This window comes from Monodon monoceros, unplaced genomic scaffold (genome assembly GCF_005190385.1).
Source record: "Monodon monoceros isolate NGI ecotype Baffin Bay Population unplaced genomic scaffold, NGI_Narwhal_1 Super_Scaffold_4, whole genome shotgun sequence".
Classification (NCBI taxonomy): domain Eukaryota; kingdom Metazoa; phylum Chordata; class Mammalia; order Artiodactyla; family Monodontidae; genus Monodon; species Monodon monoceros.
Window position 1 is genome coordinate 58,034,023 of NW_021703781.1, and position 25,475 is coordinate 58,059,497.

The 25,475-nt window shown below is 39.1% G+C and overlaps 1 protein-coding gene across 1 annotated transcript in view; it reads left to right on the forward strand.

The window, feature by feature from the left end:
• CFAP58 (cilia and flagella associated protein 58) overlaps positions 1-25,475 on the forward strand; it is a 105,867-nt gene that overhangs the window by 22,114 nt on the left and 58,278 nt on the right. The window contains exons 10-15 of the mRNA XM_029244820.1: positions 8,133-8,294; positions 8,943-9,089; positions 15,082-15,222; positions 15,973-16,196; positions 18,642-18,753; positions 20,980-21,084. Coding sequence (XP_029100653.1) covers positions 8,133-8,294; positions 8,943-9,089; positions 15,082-15,222; positions 15,973-16,196; positions 18,642-18,753; positions 20,980-21,084 — 891 coding nt within the window. The remainder of the gene's footprint in view (positions 1-8,132; positions 8,295-8,942; positions 9,090-15,081; positions 15,223-15,972; positions 16,197-18,641; positions 18,754-20,979; positions 21,085-25,475) is intronic.

The window sequence follows — 25,475 nt, forward strand, 5'->3', positions numbered from 1 at the left end:
AGAAAAGTACTCTCTGAGAATTAGGCAAGAAGAAAAAGCAGAAGCTTACTTGCCTTTTTTTTTAAAAAAGGAAAAAGAGTGGAAGGTAACACACCACCATGTGAATACTACTTATCGCTGAGTGGTAGGGATACAGATTGTTTTAATTTCCCTCTTTTGTGCTTTTTGTATTTTTCCAATTTTCTGAAGTGAATATGTATTACTTTAGTATCTTGACCAAAAGAAAGAAAAAATATTAAAAAAAACTTTGCCTTTCAGTCAGGGACCAATAAAATCCTACGTTTCCCAAGGAGCTTTATTAAAAATGTTTTCTAACCCATCTGTACTTGGTTCCCCTCTCTGGCAGTTGAAGAAATCTGATGTTATTACCGTCTTTGCATTTCTGTGTCTGCCTCATGCTACTTACAAGTTTCCTTAAGGGCAAGTCTCCTTCAATTTTGAGCTCTTCGTGTTACTTATTCACTAAATAGGTACTCAAATATATTTTGAAAGAGTGTATGGAAAGCATAATTAGACATCTGAATCAACTAGTCAAAGATTTAACTTTAGGTATCTATATTAAATTCTTCTTCAGTAATCTATTTATCACTATGGGTCTGCCTTCCTTTAAATTCATTTGAAATAGGTTGCCATAATGGACAATGCTATCTAAATTATCTTTGGCAATTTTAGCTGTGAGTGACTTCTGGCCTGATGTCCTCTTCCTTCTGGGCTGCAAAAACAGTGTCAACATTCGCTTTCTAGCTCTTTTCATTTAGAGAAAAAAAAGTGACATCTAAGATGCTGAAAGCCCTACATTACATTTTATTAATTTAACTTGGCATTTGCAAATGAGAAAGAAGATCCTGTTTTTGTGCCAGAATTGGATGGCTCAGAATCCCAAACCCTTTCTTTATGTGTTTGTCTCAGTCAACATGTGCCACAATATTGTTGCATAATAAATAAACACCAAATCTCACTGGCATGCAAAAACAAGCACTTATTCCTCGCTTACACACCTGCAGTTGACTAGCGTCAGCTGTTGTAGGCTGAGCTTGCCTGGGCTTGGCCTGGGCTGTGGGTTGGGTCCAGATTTGCTCTACATGTTTCTCATCCTCCAGAATACATGGTATTCTCATGGAGAAAGAAAGGAACGCCAAGGACAGACCCAACCATGCAAGCACATTTCACGATTCTCTACTAGCCAAATGTTCTCTGACACCCCATTGACTATGGCAAGTTACATGTCCAGGCCCACCCTCAACAGCAAGGGCAAGAGGTGCTAGGAGCGAATATTCACGGAACCGTAAAACAATCTACTACAATGTTGCAGCGCTTTTTTTTTTTTTTACATCTTTATTGGAGTATAATTGCTTTACAACGGTGTGTTAGTTTCTGCTTTATAACAAAGTGAATAAGTTGTACATATACATATGTTCCCATATCTCTTGTGTCTGCCTCCCACCCTCTCTATCCCACCCCTCTAGGTGGTCACAAAGCACCGAGCTGATCTCCCTGTGCTATGCGGCTGCTTCCCACTAGCTATCTACCTTACGTTTGGTGGTGTATATATGTCCATGCCTCTCTCTCGCTCTGTCACAGCTTACCCTTCCCCCTCCCCTATCTTCAGGTCCATTCTCTAGTAGGTCTGTGTCTTTATTCCTGTCTTATCTTCATGGGTTTTCCTCTGCTGCACTGTAAATTTTATTATTCAGGTAAATTGAGAGGCACCAGGAATGGCATCAGAAGTTGTGGTCCACCATATTTACTTCTTTTGTAGACTTTTATAAATTCTAGGTAAAATCATTTCCAGTTAATTATTAAATCCGGGGAACATTTTGCACATTATGCATTTGGCTCATTTTAGGACCCCTCCTTTTTCTTCTGGCTATCACCTCCCAGGCTGGAGCTTCCAAACCCGATGAGAACCCCACAATTAACCTGCAGTTTAAGATCCAGCAGCTGGCCATTTCTGGACTCAGGGTGAATCGTCTGGATATGTATGGAGAGAAGTACAAACCCTTTAAGGGCATAAAATACATGACCAAAGCGAGCAAGTTCCAAGTTCGAACCTGAAGGGAGAGTTCTGCAAAGGGAACAGTCATGAACACTTTTTCATTGCTTACTTGTCTAAAAGTAAAAACTGTCAGCCCTCTCCTAGGTCACTGCCCACTCTGGACCACCTGCTCCTGTTTTCCCGTAGTTTCAGTGCCCCGGAGCTAACGAAGGGAGGCCGGGCCACCAGGGAGGCCTGCGCAGAACCCACACACCAGCAGCACCAAGTCAGTTCTCAAAGCAGAGGCGTGCGATGCAGGGGGAGGTACTTGATGCCGTATGTAACTACTTGTGACATGGTTACCACAGGAAAAGACCAGCATTTGTTTCTCGCTTGGCTTTAATTATCTGTAAGCCAAGGAAAGACGTCTTTAGTTTTTTTTTTTTTTTTATTAATTTATTTTTGGTTATATGCCAAAATATAACAGCTTATATAACAGACAGCTTATATGCCAAAAAGCGTTTTTCACAATGAATCCCTACCTACGGGTTTCTTAGCTGTCTGTTTATTTGCCTATAACAGTGTCAGGCAAAGCTCTTCTAGACAGAGTTTCCAAGAAATGAATAATAATGTGCTTGCAAGGACTTGGAAGTAAGTGAGGATAGCAAAAGTTGATCAAAGAGATATTGTTCACTGAATACGTACTTCATCATAAAATGAAACTTCTGTTTCTTCAATATTAATTTGAAGTTTTTTATACAGAGCGTCTTTAATAGGGTAGAACCCTGGAGAGAGCCTTCAAGGGGACATACACAAATTTTAACCTTTTCGTGTTATAATAAAAGAAGTATACTGTGGATCACTATTTCCCCGCAGGAGAACAGGATTTGATCCATAGAAAAAATCAAATTGATTTGTTAAGTGCTAATATTATATAATATCACATAATGTTAACCTATCATGATAATCTATTAACATTTATTAAATGATTAAATTATGATATGCCTGGTACTTCTATGATGGCATAAATATATTTTTTCTCGCTTATATCCTCATAATAGCCCTCCGAGGCAGATATTATATCCCTCATTTTGTACCATAACATGTTACTAAAAGCAGATAGGAAAATAGATATGCCTCTCTAAATTTGAGATAGAGGATAAAATAAGAAAGCAAGAAAAACAGAGAAGACTTAAAATTTCACATGCCTGGGCATATAGTTTTTTTTCTTTGTTTTTTTTTGAGAGTGAGTTTTCCAGTTTCATTATGGAGGTAAAGGCGTTGTCAGCATTGAAACCATTGATATCAAGTCAGAAAAACTTATTTGAGTTTATTGTACTGATATTTCATCAAATGCAAGTTAGAGGATTCCGAATTCAATGGCCCACTTTCTCATCCTGCCTAAGTCCATATGACGTTTTGACTATGGCTGCAGATTTCCAGCACGCGTTATTGATTTTTATCTCACTCGTTTCTATTGGCAGCTTGTCTTAACAGAAAAAGAAAAGGTAGTAGGTTATAAACTGAGATTGTACTGTGATAGTGCACTCTGAAGCAGGCCTCCACGTGCTAGGATCTCCAACCCTCTGGCTATAATAAAACTTTCTATATTTGGTTGTGATTTAGCTCATGAGTTGGTTTGAGGTATCTAAAGTGTAATCAATTAATTAAGCTCCAGCCCCATAGCTGGCATTCTACATTCTCTGATATATCCTTTTAAACTGGGGACATTATGCTGATTAAGGGTTTTGCCTCTATTTAACACTCCACATATTTTATGAATTTTCAGGATTTGAACCTCTGTGTGACATTGGTTTGAATGATTTCCATCAAAACAAATTGAGCCCCAACACTTAGAACTGAATTGCTTTGTGAATTGTCTTTTCCCTTTGTTTCAATACTTTTACAATTTTCATTGTCATTTAAATGAAATACCCTTGATCTTCTTGGTATCATGATGGGTTCCTATTACTCCCAGCTTTAAGAATCCGGAAGCAAGTTTGATTTTGTGCATTGTTGTTTGCAGAAAGATGGACCCTGCTAGCTGGTTGCCCAAAAAAGAAATGTCCTTGTCTGCATCCTTTCTCTGGAGCATGATTCTGTCTGTGCGAAGGATTATTCTTGCTGTAATATCTCCCAAAGTGATTGAACAAGTAATTTTTTTTCTTTTCTCTGATGTGCTGCTTGATATTCTGAATGCTGATGACGCTCTTCAAAGTATTTTCAATCTATTCATTTCACTGACCCCAACAAGGGTGGTCATGTCCATAGAAAGGCTAAATTTTGGGCTGAGATAGTCCCTTTCTTTTAAAAAATCAAACAAGTAACAGATCCAGGAATGGATACCTTATTTAGGTTTCACATTTGTTCTTAACTTATACATTTTAGTTCCTAGTGGTAGTACATTAAAAGGCCACCTGCTACTCATTTTTAAGGATTCTAAAGGTACAGATCAAAAAAAATGATGGAGGAAGGAGTGGGGTTTCTTTTCATTTCAGATCTGTCCATGTGCCTCTTCTCCAGACCTCCTCTTCTCAGATTTTCTCATTTTGTTCCAGCCCCCCAACCAATGATGCAAGCCATTCATCACGGAGTCTGTATACATTCTTACCTTGGGCCATTTTCTTTCCACACAAAGTGAGTGATAGCAATTAATAATAATAAAACAGCAAAATCATATAAAAATACTTTGTACAACTGTGGTTGCATAAATTTAAAAGATTGGTTGAAATAGATAATTTTCTTGAAAATATGTACACACATTGAGGCTTGACTCAAGGAGAAGTAGAAACCATAGAAAGATTAATAACCATGGAAGCCACCAAAAAGGCTGAGAGAGAATTAGCTCCAGCACTGTCACTGGGGACCTAATTATTTTAGAATTGAGTTCCTTCAAACTTTTAAGAATCAGATAATTCTCAGGCTATATAAATTTGTGTGTGTGTGTGAATTTAGAAAAATGTACTGTATATTCTTTGGGGTAATATTGATTGGCATTACTATACTGACGTAACTCCTGCCTTCTGCTGTGATAATGAACAAAGACTCCAGGCCGAGGAGAGAGCTTGGGGTGAGTCCTTGGCTGGGGTGATTGAGGAACAAGAAGGAAGAGGTGGTTCTCACAAATTATGTAAATACCAAATATTAACTTCTTAGATAAGATGTGAATGACCATCCTATTAACCTCCCAGTGTTTAATTCTGTCATAGCACCCTATGCGTATCTCAGATTATTGGTTGTATCCATTCCTTGATTATCCATTTTATGGTGGAGTCACTCACTAGAGGTGAACTTGAGGGTAGGGAATGCATCTTATTCTTCTTTACATCACTAGTGCTTTTACAGTGCCTGTCATAGATGGGTCCTCAATGCATGTTCAGTGAGTGAATGAATAAGTAGGTGAGTGGATGAATGAGTGAACAGAAGGGTACTCTGCTCACTCTATGAAACTAGCAGAAATCTTGATATTGAAATAGAAACAAAAAGAAAGCTTTAGACTTAGGTCACTTATGAATAGGTATGCAGCATCCTAAATTCTAGCAAACCAAATTCAACAGTACATTAAAAGAATCATCCAGTATGACCAAAGAGGGTTTATCCTGCAACTGCAAGGATAGTTTTCTATTAAGAAAACTACTGCTGGCGGTATGGAAATGTAAAGTGTTACAGCCATTTTGGAAAGCAATCTAGCAATATCTATTAAAGTTAAAAATATATATGTCTTTTGAGCCAGATATTCCACTCCTGGGAATCCATCTCAATAGAAGTAAAAGGACAAGTGCATAGGGACACATGTATAAAATGTTTATTGCAGCATGGCTCAGAGAGGCAAAAAAGTGGAAACCAAGTGAATGCCCATCAGAGGGGAGGAGCTGAGTATATGATGGTTCATCCACACTGTAGTGCATTATGTCCCCTTCAAAGAGAATGAATTAGAGCTAATCCACCTGATTTCCACGAAGTATTATTAAGTGATAAAAATCAAGGTGCATAAAGGTATATAAGAGGATCCCATTTTGCTAAAAAATAAAGACCAAACTCAAAAAGCAAAAGGAAAACAAACAAATCCCTGTATCTGTATATTCACTAGTTGAACAGCTATGAACTATATTACTTCTTTTGAGTTCAGTTTCCTTGTTTGTGAAAGTGGGATGATGATAATGCACATCTCATAGGATTTTTGTGAAGATGAAATGAGTTAATACATGTAAAATTCTTGGTATATAGAAAGTACCTGAGAAATATTAGCTATTGTTATGATGATGTTATAATGATGACATTAGTAGACCTAAATAGAATATGCAGAATTCAAAGAAAATTTGGAAGAACACATAGTAGATTATTAACCTGGTTACTTTATGTATCAATGAGGGATTGATGTGGGTTGAAGGGAGAAGGAAGGTCCAAGTAAATAAGGAAAAGAAAATAAGGTATATTTTCCATTTATGCATTTATGTAGAACTGTGGCACATGGGACTATGTATAAAGAAATAAAATACTTGTAAAAGGAAATATTTATTACTAAGTATATTAAATCAGTAGACCCAATAATGTAGTGCAAAATAATATATGCTAAAAAGACATTTACTAAAATTTAATCCCATCCCTCCTTAAATATAAGCCTAAGAAAACTTTGAAAGGTGTTTATTTAACGATATAAAGGAAAATACATTAAACACCAGCCATCATTAACTCTAATGGGAAAACATTAGAAGAGGGTTTCTTGAAGTATATTTTCTGGAATACTAACTCCACAAGTGGAGTAAAAGAATTCCCTCGTGCAGTGGTTTGGGAACATGATGCTCACAGATAGTCCGCACCTGATTCACAGTATCGGCATGGCAAAAGGCCTAAGTCCTTTTTGACCTTTAGGTTCTAGGTAAAGTGCCTCTTCTTTAGAGGAAACCCTTCTTTCCTTCTCTGTCATATTGCTCTGCTTATTTCTTTCAACTGTAATCATTAATTAAGAGAACTCCACTGAAATGCAGTGAAATATTCTTAAGAATTTTCTCCTGTGTGTTCTAACTGTTGTTAGATCATAAGCTCCATTGATTTAATCAGTCTTCCTGCTAAATTTTTTTTTTCTTAAGGAATTTTTGAAGAAGCTTGTCCTTAGAAAATCAATTTCTGTGGCCATTGCAGCTGAGGGTCATGATTACCTTATTTCTACTGTATGGATTGCTTGTTGAGAGGTATAGGCTCATGGTAGAATTTCCGGCCTCAGTTCTTCATACTTGCAAAAAAGGAGGCAGTTATTCTTTTTTTTTTTTAATTTTTGGCTGTGTTGGGTCTTCATTGCTGCACGTGGGCTTTCTCTAGTTGCAATGGGCAGGGGCTACTCTTCGTTGCGGTGCACGGGCTTCCTATTGCGGTGGCTTCTCTTGTTGCAGAGCACAGGCTCTAAGCACGTGGGCTTCAGTAGTTGTGGCACACGTGCTGAGTAGTTGTGGCGCACGGGCTTAATTGCTCCGCAGCATGTGGGATCTTCCCGGACCAGGGATTGAACCCGTGTCCCCTGCATTGGCAGGCGGATTCTTAACCACTGCGCCACCAGGGAAGTCCCGAGGCAGTAATTCTTGCATCTCATCGTGCCTAGAAGTGTTTCATGCACAGTAGAACACATATTTTTATGAAGTCCTTTGGGTTTCCCTGATGGAGTGAGTTTGACATTGGCAAGACAGTGTTATGATCGCTATCAGTGTTCAAAGGCCACTTTTCTTTCTCGTGGTCAACCTTATAAAGCCATGAGTATGGCCAAACAGCTAAGTTATCTCTTATCCTTCCTAGTGCTTTGTGTTAAGATCTGTTTAAGCCTGTGCTTCTTTTTTTTTCTTTCCTTTTTTGGTGGGTGGGGTGGTCAAGAGAGGTTTTCAGAATTGAAGGAATTTCTTTACTTTCTTTTCCCTCTTGTGATCACAGAATAGCTGCGCTAAGCCTTCATGCTTGAGCAGAACTCCGGCATAGATAAAGTATATGTTTGCCCCTCATCAGCTGGGCTGAATGTCTGTGTTGTACTGCAGTGATTATAGCCACAGTCACATTTTCTGATTGCTGGCATTTCTACGAGCTACCCTTCGATGAAAAAATCTCTGTTTGTCCTGAACCGATAACCACAGATGGGCTATTCAACCATCTTTATTACTTCTTTCTCCTCCAGGTCCTCATGAACATGGAAGGCATAAAAGTCCGTGAAATGCAGATTTTTGACTACAGGAAAAAAATCGCTGAATCAGAGACTAAATTAAAACAGCAACAGAACCTGTATGAAGCTGTGCGGTCAGACAGGAATCTGTATAGCAAAAATCTGGTTGAAGCTCAGGTAAAGAATATATTTATGTCTTTACATTTTGATTCTTCCCCATCCTGGGTTTAAAGCAGTTTCTGTTATCCTAATGGCAGGATTTAAAATAGATGCAGAAAGAAATATCGTGGAATTCACCTGAAAGAGAAGATCAGTTTATGCAGAACTGTCAGATTGTTTGAAATGGAAATAACGAAACTTGATTGGATGCGAAGATCATGGTGCTGGTTTTAATTATTATGTAGAATTGCCATTCTCCTCTTTCTAATTTTTAAAACTGCTAATAGCTACCATGACTCAGAGGGGAGCAGTATACACTTGTCATTTAATTGCAGAGCTTTGCTTTGTAATCTTTTAGTTAAAAATGCTTGTTGTGATTCCAATTCCTCTCTTGTACAGTGAAGAATAAAGTAAGTGTGTGTGTGTGTGTGTGTGTGTGTGTATGACATATTCATTATGTATACTTTATCTCATGAGAATATTTGGAGAGTTAATGCTATAAAGCACTTTGAGGTTGATGGGCACAAGATACAAAGGAATAGCCCAGTTGAGACCATTGTTTTGAGTGAGTCTCCCTTAAAAGCTCTTGAATGTGTTTTGAACTTCCATAGGCATGGTGATGTCTATTTAATTCACTTTCAAACATTTCTCCTTTTATTCTGTTAGGATGAAATAACGGAAATGAATAGAAAATTAAAGATTATGACTCATCAGGTAGATCAATTGAAAGAAGAAATCTCAGCCAAGGAGTCAGCACTTGTGAAGCTACATCTGGAACAACAGCACATAGAAAAGGAGAAGGAAACGTTGAAGGTACAGACCTTATAATAAAAGCAATGAACCAATAGTCAATCTATTAGACCTATTGGGGCCAGGCTCCATGCTCATGGAGGGGAGTAAGGGGGCAGGAAAAACAACCAAAGCACCTGGAGGATGACCTCCACCACCTCCAGGTCAGTCTTCCCTAGAGGAGTGCTCTCAGGTAGAATGGGGAGGGACCGGTGGAGATGCAGAGCACCTAGTTTACCTGTGATGGCTATCATGGCATCAGTGCAAGAGAACTTAGCAGGTCCCAGGAAGTCCTGGAACTTTCAGGCTGACCACAATCTCTTTGCATTTACAGCCCAAGTCCAGCACTTTGCCTGTACTCAACCCTCCCAAACTCCTCCCTGGGGCTTCTATAAGGCAATGCTGGCAGGACCCTTTGTCCCTCTGTCCTAATCCTTGTTTACTTCATGTGCATGTGCCTTTGCTGCCCTCAGCGTCATTAACTACCAGGTGTCAAGCTTTGTCCTCACTTGATTTGCCCCCAACTAGGTTCATTGTTCACCTTACTTCTGTGAATCTAAGAACTTTGCAGCCACTCCTCTAGGGAATCACCTTTGTCTTCACACGTATTACTAAGATATATACTTTTAAATCTACTAATTTAGAACATTCTATGTCTACTAATATAATATAAAGACTCTTCCCCAAAATACATGCCAAATAATTATACCATATCAAATCCTTGAACTAAATGTTTTACTGTACACATTCACGAAACCTAATGTATTTTCCTTTTCCTATCCAATCCAGTAGATTTCCCTTCTAATCCATTTGACAGAAGAATTAAAAAAGGAACTTCTAAGAGAATGATGCCACTTTTATTTTTTGCATATGTTTATGAGCCACTTGCAGGAACTTTCTACAAACAATGAGACTGGTTACCTCAGTTTCTGCATATAATTAACTTCAGAGAGAGTTCCTATCTTGAAAATGTGTATCTCGTGTTGGACAGGTTTAATGCCAAATTTCCTTGACTCCATGATGCCATAGATTGACCTGTGCACTCTCAGTTTAATAATAGGTTTTGTCAACTTAATGATAGGTCTTCATGGAAACAGAACCACTACGTTAAATTAAGATACATGAGGTCTGAGAAAGATTAAAATGTAACAAAAGCGCCTTACAATAGAGATATGTTAATTGATTTATTTACCTAAAACTGTCATCTCCCCACTCTAGTTCATGACAGAAAAAAACAGAAAATTCTGTACTAAAGTTTATTTACATATAAAGAAACATAAATATATTTTCTAAAATTTGAAAATATCCTGTGTCTTTGTCCTTATTTTCCTTGTTTGAAAACAGCTTTATAGAAGGTAGTATGTTTCTGTACCACCCTGGAGTCTATAGTGGGATGGGGTTTATTTATTATGGGCTGAATCAGAAGAATCTTATTGTAAACGTTGCTTCACCCACAGGCCTCATGGACCCACGTTAGCAAGGCTTCAGTGTAACTTGACTTGGTACATCATCTCTTCGTTTCAGGGGATGACATTGATCCTCATCTCTTACTTTCCCAAGTAATGCTCTTCTCAAAAGATTAACTATTGCTGCATAATGGGGTCCAAGGTAGACAAAATCCTGCTTTAGAATAAGTAATGTCCTATGCAAAAAAGCAATTACTCCTGATTCCTTAGTTTGACTTTGGTTAATATTGGTTTCAGTTACACCCTCCATCATTAGACATCTACACACATAGCTCCAAAGAAGCATCATAATAAAATAAAGGATAATAGGGTCCTGTTTTTTGGTCCTGGGCCAGCAGAGTTGGCAGCTTGTGAATAAGAGAGATGATTAAAGGGCTTCTGCTCTAGAGAGTCTGCTCTAAATGAGGAATCCTAGGTCTGGATAGCTTTGGGTCATCGATTATAGAAAGATGGTTGCTTTGGACTTGCTGTGAAACTAGGATGCCTTTTCCTCAGGTTTTCCCATTAAGGCAAGAATTAGGAACAGAAAAAGGCTGCCTCCTTGATTTATTATTTGAGGTTATCCAAGGGGAACTTGCAATGGTGCTTTGACTGGATAATTTTGGCCTATCCTTAAGCCCATTTGACATTCTTTAGAAAAATGTGACAGCTTGAATGTTGAGTTTCATTTAGCCTCTTGACTTTTTTGGCCTTAAAGATGAATCATGTTTACAGAGGTCTCTGGATTTCATGCATCTGAGGTTCGCGAACCAAAACCCTGGAGGGGAGGGCAGATTTTCTAGTAACTTTGCTCCATGAGAGACATGTAGTTTATTATTATGAGTTCTACAAAGCTATGTGGCTACATAAGCCCTCCCGGAAGGGCAGGCCCTAGCCTCTTTGGTAGACCATGAGATGCCTTTTGACAGGACAACCCAATTTACTGCTTCTCCAACTCGACAGACAAACAATCGTCTGTAATAGGTCATCCCCATCCTCATTCATCCCCCTCAAAAGAAAAGTCTTGCTTCTTCCATGTTTCTTTTTCCTTTTCAGTTGCTACCAGGCTCTCCTGACTCCTCAGGATTCTAGACATTGTCAGCACATGATGGTTATGACAGAATGTCAGTAGATCTTTGTAGATGTTGCTGCATCTGCGTTCATCTGCCCATTGTGTCCCCATCTTGTTTCATCAGCACTAAAGGGGCCGTCTCATGTGGAGTGTCTGCCTTCCAGTCCTAACAAGCTCTCGATTCTGTTTGTCACCTCCCAATCATCCCACATCAATCTGACAGCACTTTGACTCTTGGTGAATAATTCAGCAGCAAATTCTCTATGTCCAGAGCTCAGCATCACATTAGCAACTGGCTTCAGGGCACCATATCCCTGTACTTAGTTGACTCTCTAGAGTGACACGGATGGGAACTGTCGGAGGAGAGTGGGGGAGACAGAGAGAAAGCCTAATTATTCTCATGGCCAGAAGACTTTAGGTGGTCCTATTTGTTCTGCTAGAAATAAACAGATGGTTTCTGTGAAACCCAGTGAATGTTGGGATCCTGTATGAATGGGTGAAACTCCCTCAAGTATGATTCTTGAGATATGACTTATGCCTGCAGCAAGATTGGATGATATATATTCTGTAAACACCTGTCACAAAACTGTAAAATTGTAGAGGCAGTGACTAAAGAGTGTGTCCTGCCATTGTATTACAACTTCATACCTTGGGTCCCACCTAGAACATTACTTGATGAGCTTTTGTGTGCACAGTAGTTGTTACCATCTTTCCTGGATGAGACAGCTCAGATTTACAGCTGCTAAATGCATTAGACCTAAGGTATTTTGTTGATGTTAACATTTGCTGCCAACGTCTAATGGCACATCTTGTTTACAGCCCATAAATTTATGACATAAGGAGACCACTCAGAATTTTGATATATTATGAAAAAAAACACCCAGCAATGCCAAACACATGAATGGTTTTACATTTCAGACAGATACTTCTACACACCATTGATTGCATTTTAATATAACAGCCATTTCATTTTGCTCTGCTGATGGATTCTGATCAGCTCTTGGCACTTAGGAACAGGGAAGTGAATGTCACACATCTGGGAAAATAAAAGTTTTATTAAAGAAAGCATGAGCCAAACGGGTATTTTATTGCTGCCTTTGCTGTCACCTTAAATGATTATAGAAGTAGAAAGGCTGGTTCTTCACTCTCTTTCCTAACAGGCAATCCCCCAAAGTGGTAAATACTAGACCAGATCTTTTCTCACTAAGTATTTCCTTTTGCTTATCCCTGGACCAAAATATATTTCATGAATGAACAAACAAAACGTCATAAAGGAAACTCTGGGTTTTATAGTAGCTAGCTGCATTTAGTTTGTGACATTACAGGTCTTTTGCTAGGTGCATAGTATCTTGTACTGTTTGGATAAGTCTGAGCTATGGAATTAATGACTCTTGGTCTTCATGGATTAGAGGCAGGCTGCAACTAGAGTTGGGTTGGTTCGCAGGCACTCACTTGGCAAATATTCGGTGTTCTATCATCCCAATGACATTTCTGGGTGGGTGGAGGTGGGGGACCCAATACTTTCTTGAAGGAGAAAATTATTACTTTTTCATTTTCACTTGTTGACCTGCAGGCCATTGAAAAGTTGGAGCCTTTTTTTTAAAAAAATATTTATTTATTTGGCTGTGCCAGGTCTTAGTTGCGGCACATGGGATCTTTTAGTTATGGCATGTGAGATCTTTAGTTGCAGCTTGCAAACTCTTAGTTGCGGCATGTGGGATCTAGTTCCTAGACCAGGGATTGAGCCCAGATCCCTTGCATTGGGAGCGTGGAGTCTTAGCCACTGGACCACCAGGGAAGTCCAAAAAGTTGGAGCCTTAATATTGTCTTGTCATCTCCCTTGTGATTTCAGGCATGGGTGAAAGCAGAATTCTTCCTGCATTTTTCCTTCTTGTGTTGACCTGGTTGTGATACCACCTGTCCTTCCTGTATGGGCTTGGAAGCTCTTGAAGACTTATTCTTCTTTCCTTTAATATGATTAACTTTGTGGCTCCCCATTGCATACTGTCCACAGTACATGGCATACAGGGCCCTTCTCAGGTTGGCTCAGCTGTTTTACCAGCCTTACCTCCTGCTATTTCCTACCTAATACTCTAACTCAGCCACATTGGATGCTCTGCTGTCTGGTCAACACACCAGGTACTTTATAGTTTACATGCCTTTGTTCACACAAGCCTGACCATTGACTGCTCTCTCCCCAGCACATACCTCTCCATTTTAGAAATAACTGTCAACTGCGAAAACCTGATTTTTCCCTCTAAACCCCAGGAAGAAATATGAACTCTTTCCTGTTCTCCCATGTCCTTCTTCACACAGTAGAGAGCATTTCCACACCGTAGTGTAGTTGGTTATATTTGTCATCTTCGATGGGTGGTGAATCCCTCACATCTTACTCATTTTCTGTATTTGACTTGGAACTATTGTGTGGTGATAGCAAAGGGGGCAAAAGCTTTGGAATCAAAAGATCTAGGATGGAATTTCAACTCTGCTACTTATTAGCTGTGTGACCTTGGTCAAGTTGATTTGCTTTTCTTTGTCTCTGTAATTGCATTTGTGAAATGGGGATAAGAGTACTGAGGCAAAATACCTAATATCATGCCAGGGATATTGTAAGCCATAAATATACTTGTGGAATTGAAGCAAATGTGTCCTTTGATGAGGGGAATTTTCCTTCTGAAAATTACCAGTTCATAGCATGCTTTCCTCATCACTCTTAGGATTTCCATGTAGCCTCAGGAGCCTCAAGATCTGAGTTCTCCCAGGAAGCCTTGCTAACAACTGCAGTCCTCTGACCTCCTGTAGCATCAATTCACTGTCTGTGTGATAATAAAGATCCTGGAACATTATTGCCTGGACTTGTTAATATTTGCATAATACTTATATATCTTATCTTCTCATCTAGATTGTAATCGTCTTAAGAGTAGGATCTATATATCTTTTTATACTATAACATCTCTTCTGTTCCATCAAGATGTTTTATATGATAGACCCTTGGTTGCTATCTTTATTAATTTAAGTGTTGCTTGTAATAGGCTTTATCTCTGCAGTTGATATGCTGGTGGTGTTAGGACTGTTACAGGAGCTGGTACATACAGAGCTGCCCTCACCCAACCCCCCACCATGCTGCTCCCCACATCCTTCTCTGTACTGTTTGTGAATTTTCCCCATGTTTAGCTGGTAAGAGAACTGCTGCTGAATACCAATGAGGTCCCTGCTATACTTACGTAGAAAAATTATGGAAATCCCTCAAGGGCACAACTCATAGAATAAAACATGATCACCTTAATGTGCACTGTTGTTTCTTTACAGGCTGTGTGTGTGTGTGTGTGTGTGTGTGTGTGTGTATGTATGAAGCTTGCTTTGCTTGTGAGGATGATCAAACCATGCTAAATGAAACATCACAGGGAAGTATAAGAAGCACACTGTCCATCTAAATCTGGGCCCTGCCGTCCTGGTTTGTGCTGTTACAGAGCGAAGTTGGTCTTTCACTCTTTGTCAGGCTGAGCTGCAGAAGCTGAGACAACAAGCATTGGAGACCAAACACTTCATTGAAAAGCAGGAAGCCGAAGAGAGAAAACTCCTGCGAATCATTGCCGAGGCTGATGGGGAGAGGCTGAGACAGAAGAAGGAGTTAGACCAGGTAAGAACATCTCCTCACCAGACCTGCAGACCTTATCAGCAGACACAACTGTTTGATGCAACTCTTCACAAAGCCTCATTCTTTTCTAAGCTCTTCCCTTCAGTCTATCAGAAGAACAGCCCCAGAGGCCCACCTTCTGTTGATTAATTATGAAATATTCATTCATTTATTCAGCTCCTATTTATGAGCACTTACTATGTGTCAGCCACTCCTCTAGGCTCTGGGGAATACACTGACCAACAAGAAAATAAGGTCCCTGTCCTCAGGGAGCTTACATTCCAGCATAATATAATTGCCCGTGTATAATTACAGTGAATAATTACATAATTTGGGGGTTAGAAACTTAAATGCTTTCAGAGATCTGGCAGGTTAAGAAAAAGAGACATTGGCTAATGCAAGACAGTAAGGAATAGTAGAACTTGGCAAGAGTTAGCTCACCCTAAAGGCATTCAAATTTAAACACTTAAAATGTGTTGGAGAAAACCAACCAAGCAAACAGGCATGGGCCAAGGATTATTGTATTATTATTATTATGGATTATTTGTTGTACTCTTTCCAACAAGGCTGCCAACTCTCATGGGAGGAGTCCAGTGTTGGTTGTCTAGCAGGCTATTTCCAGGGCCTCACCCAATGGGTGCCTAGCACATGTGGCCATTGGATGGGTGTTCATTGACAGACTGAATGCTGCTGCCATGATGAAACGTGGGACTTTTTGTCCCCTGGTGGCCGTGCCCTTCCCTACCTTTCTAGGTCATCAGCGAGAGAGATATCCTTGGGTCACAGCTAGTCCGGCGCAATGATGAGTTGGCTTTGCTCTACGAGAAGATCAAGATCCAGCAGTCCGTGCTGAATAAAGGCGAGAGCCAGTACAACCAGAGGTTGGAGGACATGAGAATCCTCAAACTTGAGATCAAGAAGCTTCGCTGGGAAAAGGGGATTCTTGCCAGGAGTGTGGCTAATGTTGATGAACTCAGGTAATAGAAGACCCCCTGGGAGCTGAGCACACAGCACTCTGTGGGGAGCTCCTGAAATGACCTTGTGTTCCTCCTGTTGGTCATTGAAGGTCTTTATCAAGTTGCATAAAAATAATTTTTTTTATGTTGAAATGATTAGCAGATAATGAGAACAACTTTTCCATAATCCAGAATCTATATCGTGCCCATTCTATGTCACAAAAAATGAACTGGTTTCCTTTCAGGGGAACATAAGCAAGTGCAAAAGGATTTTTTGAAAACTTTATTCTGGATTTAGAAAAAGAAATTTCAAGTCAAATCATAACCACAAACTAGTTACAACTCAGAAAAAAATTCCCCCAGTGAGCTTTTTAGAATTTCTTTAATAAGGCAGTATGCAAGAAATGGAGCATCAATATTTAAATTGAATCCTGGTAACGTCTGCACGTCTTTTTCTTGGAATTACATGCAGAATGAAAAGAGGGGAAAAATTTAATTTTACACTGTTTGAAAACTGTTTCCTTAGAAGGCGGCCAGATTTTGCATCTCACTCTTGATTTATCTTCTGCGGCTTTCATTTGAGCTTAGTGTGCCTTCTCTTTGCTTTAAATCTTACATTATACAAGATCTACTTTCCCTTTGGGAAAACATCACCATATTTCATATAGGCAATTGCAGGAAACCACATAATAGGTCTGGTGTTTTCACAGTAGCTATCTTATTCTCCACAGACTGGTAGATGAACAGTATCCTTGGCCACCTTGGGACAAGGACACAGTTTGGATCTACTTCTTAAATTAATTGAATTAGATAGTTTTGATATTTAAATGCAGTGAATATGTTCAGGAAGAGCAAGGGAAGTTGCCACCATCTTGGACAGATCAATACTCTATTTTTTCTTTTAAAGAGTTGCTCATATTTCAGACGATGAAAGTAGTACAGATACATTGTAGAAAACATGGGGCATGCAGAAAAATTATGAAGACGTGATTAGAAAATCTCTCATAAGTTTACTATCCAGAGATGCTACCATTGACATTTTGGAGACAAATGGGTTCATTCTAAGTAGCTATTGAATGATCTCCAGGACCATCACTAAACTTGCCAGCCATGTGTTATTTTTATTATATACGCAAAGGACCAAATTCTACCCATTCTCAGTCAACATTGCTGGTTTGTTGATAATAGATTTTACCTTTCTTTATAATGGGAAGACAATAAAAATATTGGAGGCAAGCAGGCATGAATTCCAATCTCAGACTTGTCACCTACAAGCTGTGTGACCTTGGGCAAATCACTTATCTGAGCTTAAGGCTTGCAGTTAAAATTAAACACGAAAAGGACCGTAATATGCCTAGCACAGAGTCTGGTACAAAAGAAGTCATCGATAATAGTAGCTAATACTCTTGCCCTTTGCTGTTGATGACACTCTAGAAAATCGTAGTGTTAAAAATATGGTTTTAATTCTAAGCAGCTTGAGCTCCCTGTTGAGTGAACCTTATGCAGTTAATTCTAATGGTCTGTCTTGCTAATGAGGGGAAGTTGTATTATTGGTTTAAATGAAGCAATTAAGTAAAAGAGATGGCTTAGTATTAGTAATCTGCTCACACTCAGCAGATGAGGACAGATAATAATATCCTCTTGCCCGTGTCAACGCGAGTGCTTGCCTCTTCTCACCTCCCAGCAGAGCTTCTCTTTCAATAGGGTGGCAGCCAGCTCACTGAATACTGTGGATGGCTGTAGCACGTTACCTATTAACTAGAGATTCCTACAGATTTTAGAAGTATGTTTGAGCCAGAGCTAGCTCTTCGGGACTTTTTCAGCCATCTGTGTAGTTGCGGAACATGAGAGAAAAGATCACTTCTAATTTGGTGTTTTTCAGTGCTGGCTGCACATTAGAATTACCAGCAGGACTTAAAAAATCTATGAAACCCAAGCTGCATGCTACACCAATTAAAGCAGAATCCCTTTGGGGGTTGGGTCCAGGCAAAGGTATGTTGTTAAAGTTCCCCAGGTGATTCCCGTATGCCATCAGGGTGGTGATGCACTGCCCTAATTGATGTCAGGTTCTCACCTGAGCCTCAATCTCTTGCATGCAGATGCCATACCTCATGGTGGAATGTGGCTTGTTTTCTTCTGCTACTGTAGGAGACATTTAGACACATTGAACAATATATTGAAATCCTCATAATTTACCTCCTCCCTCTTCTTTCCATATACTTCTAAAATTCCTCGGGTATCCAGAATCATAATTCTGAAGCTCTGGCACTTTTTTTGTAAAGCTAAAGCTGAAGTCTGCACTCTGCAGGAATTGACATCATCTGTGTCTTGCGCGGATTAGGAGGCTGGTCTCAGTGGTCCTGACGTCTCTCTGATCCCAGCTTTTTGTGTAAGATGTAGTGGGCACATAAAGGATATTCAAATGGGTGCAGAACTTCTTTGCAAAAGAAAGTTTGTCTTATTCAGGCAGGAGCTTTTTCACACGCAAAGGGAATTCTTGAAGGAGAGGACAAGATGCCGAGCCCTGGAGGAGGAACTGGAGAACCCCATGAATGTGCACAGATGGAGAAAGCTGGAGGTAACATTCGGGGGAGCCTTCCTCCCACCCCCAAACCTCCTTCTAACCTGCTTGTCTTCTTACCTAAAGCACAATAAGAAGCATGTTTTTATTTAATGCTCTGCCATTGTCACCTAAAATCCAAGGCTAGATCAAATGTAAATTGGATTGTTCCAGATTTGGGTTTTGCTTTTAAAAGTCTTGGACAAAATCCTTTCTGCCTAAAGAAGACCCAGTGAAAGCTGTGAACTGGCCTCACCAGTTGACGTTGATTGTTGTTATTTTTTGTTGTTGTTTAAGCAGTTTTTGGTCAACCAGCTCTTTTGCGGCTACCTGTTTGCCTTGGATGGTTAATTGCCTTCAGCTGCGCTGGCTACCAGCGTCTTCGCCATCTTTCAATTGGCCTTTGCACCCTTTTATTTCCCAAAGAAAATAGGGCTTTTGTGAACTTGCCCTCTTTTCAAAAACTAGCATTGTGTTAGTCAAACTCCTCCTTTTAGGATCTGGGAACACAGCCAAAGTCCCATTGGTAGGTGACGGATAATAAACCTCATATTTTATTTTATGACCTCCTGATAGACATTTCCACCAGCAGGTAACAGTAACAGACAAGCTCTGCTTATTCAAGAAAAAGATGCCCATCTCCTTTAGTTGTACCCAGCAATGTGGGTGCCAGAAGGGGCTTTGACTAAGTGAACAATTAGGGTGTTGGGAGAATAGAAGTATGGGATATAAGAAAGAGCAGGGCAAGGGGAAAAACAGCCAAGTAGGTTTTTGTTTTCTATTTTCACTTTTTCCTTTAAATGAAGAAAGCATTAAGGATAATGCATTATAAATTGTTATGTAAACATGAGGCCTGAGTTTTAACGACATCCAGTCTTGCCAAGTGAATGTGTGCCAAATCTACTTCCAAAATATGGATATCGGTTGGCACTGCTTAGTATTTCTTAAGCAAAGTCATAGTCAATGGAATATCTCCCCCCACCTCTTTTGGACCCTCATTTATTCCTCTTCAAATGCCAAGAGTGGAGTAGCTTACTAAATAACAATAACATGGATGCGTTTGGGGAAGTGGAGCTGAAAATTAAATTAAATTAATTTATTTATTTTTGTGGTAGCTTTGGTTGTTGAACAACTTTTTTTTTTTAAATTGGAGTCCAGTTGATTAACAATGTTGTGTTAGTTTCAGGTGTACAGCAAAGTGATTCAGTTATACATATACGTGTATCTATACTTTTTCTAAGGAGCTGAAAATTTTAAATTCAGTTACTGTCACATTAGTTTATTCCATGTGTTTTCAAGCAGATCTTTAAAGTTTCCAATTCCATGTCAATGTCTATTAAAAAAATTAGAAAATAGAGACTCTGGGAGGTAGTTGAAAATATTTAGCTGCTAGATTAATTCAGAATGTCAGTACAGTTGAAAGTAAAGCTTTGGTTCAACGTCTAGAGGACAAATTATCAATATGTAACTGTAGATCTTGTTTGAATTGTACACAGATAGCTACTGAAGGCGCATCAGAGCCTTACGGATTGATAATGCCATTTGAGAGCTAAATGCCATGGTCCTGTTCTGCTGCCAATTATTAGCAGATGTCCACATCCTAGAAACTTTCCCCATCATAGGCTGTAATGAATCTTCTTGTTGACAATTATGAAAGGAGAATCCTGAAACCGAATGAATTAGGGAACCCTGTCTCATTCCTATGGAAACAGAAATGATGGTAGGGAAAACCTCAGAGCATAGTAATTAAGAAGCCCAGGCTTTGGAGCCAGGCATATCTGGGCTTGAATCCAGCTCTGACCTTTATCGGTGTGTGTAAATGACCTCCTCTGAGCCTCAGTTGCCTTATCTGTAAAAGGGGAAGATAATACTGTCTAGTAGGGCTGTCATGTGACTAAAATTTGATAATGTATGAAAAACACTTAGCATAGTGTCCAGATGGCGGCAGAGAACCAGGTATCTGGCCCAGGAGCTACCGTTATTGCCGCTGTTGTTATTATTTCCCCTGGTGGAATAAACATACTCACTTTCCATTTATTGGCTAACTAGAGCCAAACATCAGTCTGTTTTGATGAGTGTCTCATCTGTTGTACTTTTTATTTTTATTTTTTTGGTTCTGATTCTTTCTGTATTGGGTCTGCATCTTTGCGATAGATTTTAACAGAACAATAATTATTTTACATAGGGACTTCAGTGCTTTGAAACTGATAATTTCAGCTACTTTATTTTGCTCCCCTTGAGTAGGCCAGTGACCCCAGTACCTTTGAGCTGATACAGAAAATTCATACCCTGCAGAAGCGTCTCATCAGCAAGACAGAAGAGGTGGTTGAAAAAGAGCTGCTCCTTCAGGTAGCATTTCCATTGTCTGTACTCATTGAACAAGTATATTTTCTTAGCACCATCATCTCCAGGACAATGTTTTCAGAATTAGTTATTTGGCAGTGTTGCATGCCCCATTTTTAACTGTAGATGGCAACAGGGACTCACACACAGAGAACAAACGATCTGATTAATTGGTCTTTTATGCTGCCATCACTGATATTTCAAGAATTCTAGAAAATTAAGTTCAAGGCTACACTTACTGCATTGGGTAATGTGAGCTCCCCGCTGCTCTGCAGTTTTATTCGTTAGATTCTTTTAAATACTTTTCTTCATATCTTCATATAATGTGAAATGCCATGATTTTGACTTTGAAAACTAGCTTTCACATAGAGCGCAAATGTCCTCTTGAAGGTTTGTGAGAGTGAAATGGAAGGAAAGGTATCTTTTTGAGGATTTTATGCAGTAAGTTATTCTGGAGCAATTAACAATGGTAGCAGCCTTGTGGGCCTGTATCTTTGCAAGTGCCAGTTGTCACCACCATCATTTCCTTCATCACCATTATCATCATCGTGCCAGATACTGTGCTGGTGGCTTTATCTCCTTGTCTCAATTCCTCTTCACAGTTCGGGGGTTGGGGGTTGTCATCCCCAATCAGCGGATGAGGAAGATGAACCTCAGGAGCTTGGTGTGGATAAAGAATATAAACTCTGGTGTTAGGTGGCCTGGGTTGGAATCCTGCCTCTGCCAATCTGTAGCTGTGTGAGGTTAACTTCTCTGCACCTGAGGTTCTTGATCTGTATTATGGGACAATATAGAACCTATGAAAAGGGATGTTGTTGGGACATTAAGAGTGTGCAAGACTAATGGCTCAGGATCTCCATCTTTGACATCATACATTGTCCTATTTCGTGCACTCACACAGATGCTCCTGGGCTGCCTGGGTCCTAACTCCCCAGATGTGGGGAGAGAGCTCCTATACTTTGCTCCTGGCCCATATCCCTGATTTCTGAGGGCACTCTAGTGTGGGGAAAGCCTGTGATTCTCCCGGGTAATAAAATTAACCAGCACTAGGTAGAGAATTCTAGAATATAAGGCTACTTGTCCCCAGTAGTGTAACCATTTAACTTCAGTAGCTCCCGACAAAACTGAGTAATTCAGTGAAAGGAAGAGCATGGCTTCACTCTACAGGCAGCACAGAAACTAGCACGTAATTGTGCCAAAAGAATTCATTTATCCCCCTTCATTTTAGCTGCCCTCAGTCATAGTCTCAGGTTTCATCACTCTCGTTCAATCCCCACACGGGGAAAGCATGACACCTCAATGTCCTCGGTCACCATTTATCATGTACCAACAACAGTAGCTCCCTCTTTTGCCTGGGCCCTCCGTGTGGCTGGCCTCATGGAAGGTCTGTGTCTCTGTTCGTTGTTTTCTCTACAGTCAGTGAAATCTGAACATGGGATGTGTGTTGGATGACATTAAGAAATTAGTGTTGATTATATAAAGTGTAGTAGGAGTGTTATGGTTATGTTTTGTAAAAAAAAAAAAAAAAAGCCTTTTTATAAGAGAGATGTATTGAAGTATTTACAAATGAAATGATACATAGTCTGGGGTTTATTTTAGAATTTTCCAGCAAAGAAATGAAGAAAGGGGGAAGGGATCGGAGACACATGGTTATGGAGATGGAGGATCGATGAAATAAAGTTGGCAAAATGTTAAAAGGCATGTTGAAAGGAGGATTGAAAGAGCTTAGCATTATGCTTGGCAAATAAATGACCAATTATTCTTATTATTTCTAATTCCAAAGCCCATAATATTAACCATACATTGGGTTCATTCTGTTCTTTTTCTACCTGGTTAAGGTTGGTGCTCAGCTCATTAATGTTCAGCCTACTTTTCTAATATAACTAAGCATTTACAGGTACAAAATGTCCTTGAAAAACTTTCATTTCTTCCTGCAGGTTTTGAAACGTGGTATCTTCATTTTCATCTAGTCCTAAATATTTTCTGTTTTCAAAATTATATTTCTATTTTGAGAGTAAGTCTTAAAAAATATCCACTGTTTCTCCTATGATAATTAAAAGTACAAATTTAAATTTCTAAAATATAGTTATTTAAATTATCCTTTAGTTATTGATTTCTCACTTTTTGCATTGTGATCTGTATTATACTGATTCTTTGGAATTCATTGAGACTTGTTTTGTGACCAGCTAAATAGTCAGTTTTATTTATTTATTTTTTAACCAGCTTTTAGTTTTATTGATCTTTGCTATTGTTTTCTTTGTTTCTATTTCATTTATTTCTGCTCTGATATTTATGATTTCTTTCCTTCTGCTAACTTTGGATTTTGTTTTTTTCTTCTTTCTCTAGTTCCTTTAGGTTTAAGGTTAGATTGTTGGAGATTTTTCTTGTTTCCTGAGGTAGGCTTGTGTAGCTCTAAACTTCCCTCTTAGAACTGCTTTTGCTGCATCTCATAGGTTTTGGATTGTGGCGTTTTCATTGTCATTTGTCTCTAGGTATTTTTTGATTTCCTCTTTGATTTCTTCAGTGATCTCTTGGTTATTTAGTAATATATTGTTTAGCTTCCACGTGTTAGTGTTTTTTATGTTTTTTTCCCTGTAATTGATTTCTAATCTCATAGCACTGTGGTCAGAAAAGACGCTTGATATGATTTCAGTTTTCTTAAATTTACTGAGGCTTGATTTGTGACCCAAGATGTGACTTATCCTGGAGAATGTTCCGTGCACACTTGAGAAGAAAGTGTAATCTGCTGTTTTTGGATGGAATGTCCTATAAATATCAGTAAACTCTATTTGGTCTGTTGTGTCATTTAAAGCTTGTGTTTCTTTATTAATTTTCTGTTTGGATGATCTGTCCATTGGTGTAAGTGAGGTGTTAAGGTCCCCCAGTATTACTCTGTTACTGTGCATTTCCTCTTTTATAGCTGTTAGCAGTTGCCTTATGTATTGAGGTGCTCCTATGTTGGATGCATATATATTTATAATTGTTATATCTTCTTCTTGGATTGATCCCTTGATCATTATGTAGTGTCCTTCCTTGTCTCTTGTAACATTCTTTATTTTAAAGTCTATTTTATCTGATATGAGTATTGCTACTCCAGCTATCTTTTGACTTACATTTGCATGGAATATCTTTTTCCATCCCCTCACTTTCAGTCTGAATGTGTCCCTAGGTCTGAAGTGGGTCTCTTGTGGACAGCATATATATGGGTCTTGTTTTTATATCCATTCAGCAAGCCTGTGTCTTTTGGTTGGAGCATTTAATTCATTCACATTTAAGGTAATTATCTATATGTATATTCCTATGACCATTTTCTTAATTGTTTTGGGTTTGTTTTTGTAGGTCCTTTTCTTCTCTTGTGTTTCCCACTTAGAGAAGTTCCTTTAGCATTTGTTGTAGAGCTGGTTTGGTGGTGCTGAATTCTCTTAGCTTTTGCTTGTCTGTAAAGCTTTTGATTTCTCCATTGAGTCTGAATGAGATCCTTGCCGGGTAGAGTAATCTTGGTTGTAGGTTCTTCCCTTTCATCACTTTAAGTATATCATGCCACTCCCTTCTGGCTTGTAGAGTTTCTGCTGAGAAATCAGCTGTTAACCTTATGGGAGTTCCCTTGTACGTTATTTTTCGTTTTTCCCTTGCTGCTTTCCATAATTTTTCTTTGTCTTTAATTTTTGCCAATTTGATTACTATGTGTCTCTGTGTGTTTCTCCTTGGGTTCATCCTGTATGGGACTCTCTGAGCTTCCTGGACTTGGGTGGCTATTTCCTTTCCTATGTTAGGGAAGTTTTTGACTATAATCTCTTCAAATATTTTCTCTGGTCCTTTCTCTCTCTCTTCTCCTTCTGGGACCTGTATCATGTGAATGTTGTTGTGTTTAATGTTGTCCCAGAGGTCTCTTAGGCTGTCTTCATTTCTTTTCATTCTTTTTTCTTTATTCTGTTCCGCAGCAGTGAATTCCACCATTCTGTCTTCTGGGTCACTTATCCGTTCTTCTGCCTTACTTATTCTGCTATTGATTCCTTCCAGTGTATTTTTCATTTCAGTTATTGTGTTGTTCATCTCTGTTTGTTTGTTCTTTAATTCTTCTAGATCTTTGTTAAACCTTTCTTGCATCTTCTCGATCTTTGCCTCCATTCATTTTTCGAGGTCCTGGATCGTCTTCACTATCATTATTCTGAATTCTTTTTCTGGAAGGTTGCCTATCTCCACTTCATTTAGTTGTTTTTCTGGGGTTTTATCTTGTTCCTTCATCTGGTACATAGCTCTCTGCCTTTTCATCTTGTCTATCTTTCTGTGAATGTGGTTTTTGTTCCACAGGCTGCAGGATTGTAGTTCTTCTTGCTTCTGCTGATAGTCAGTTTTTATAACCAATGCCTAGGTGCTTGAAAAAGATATGTATTCTC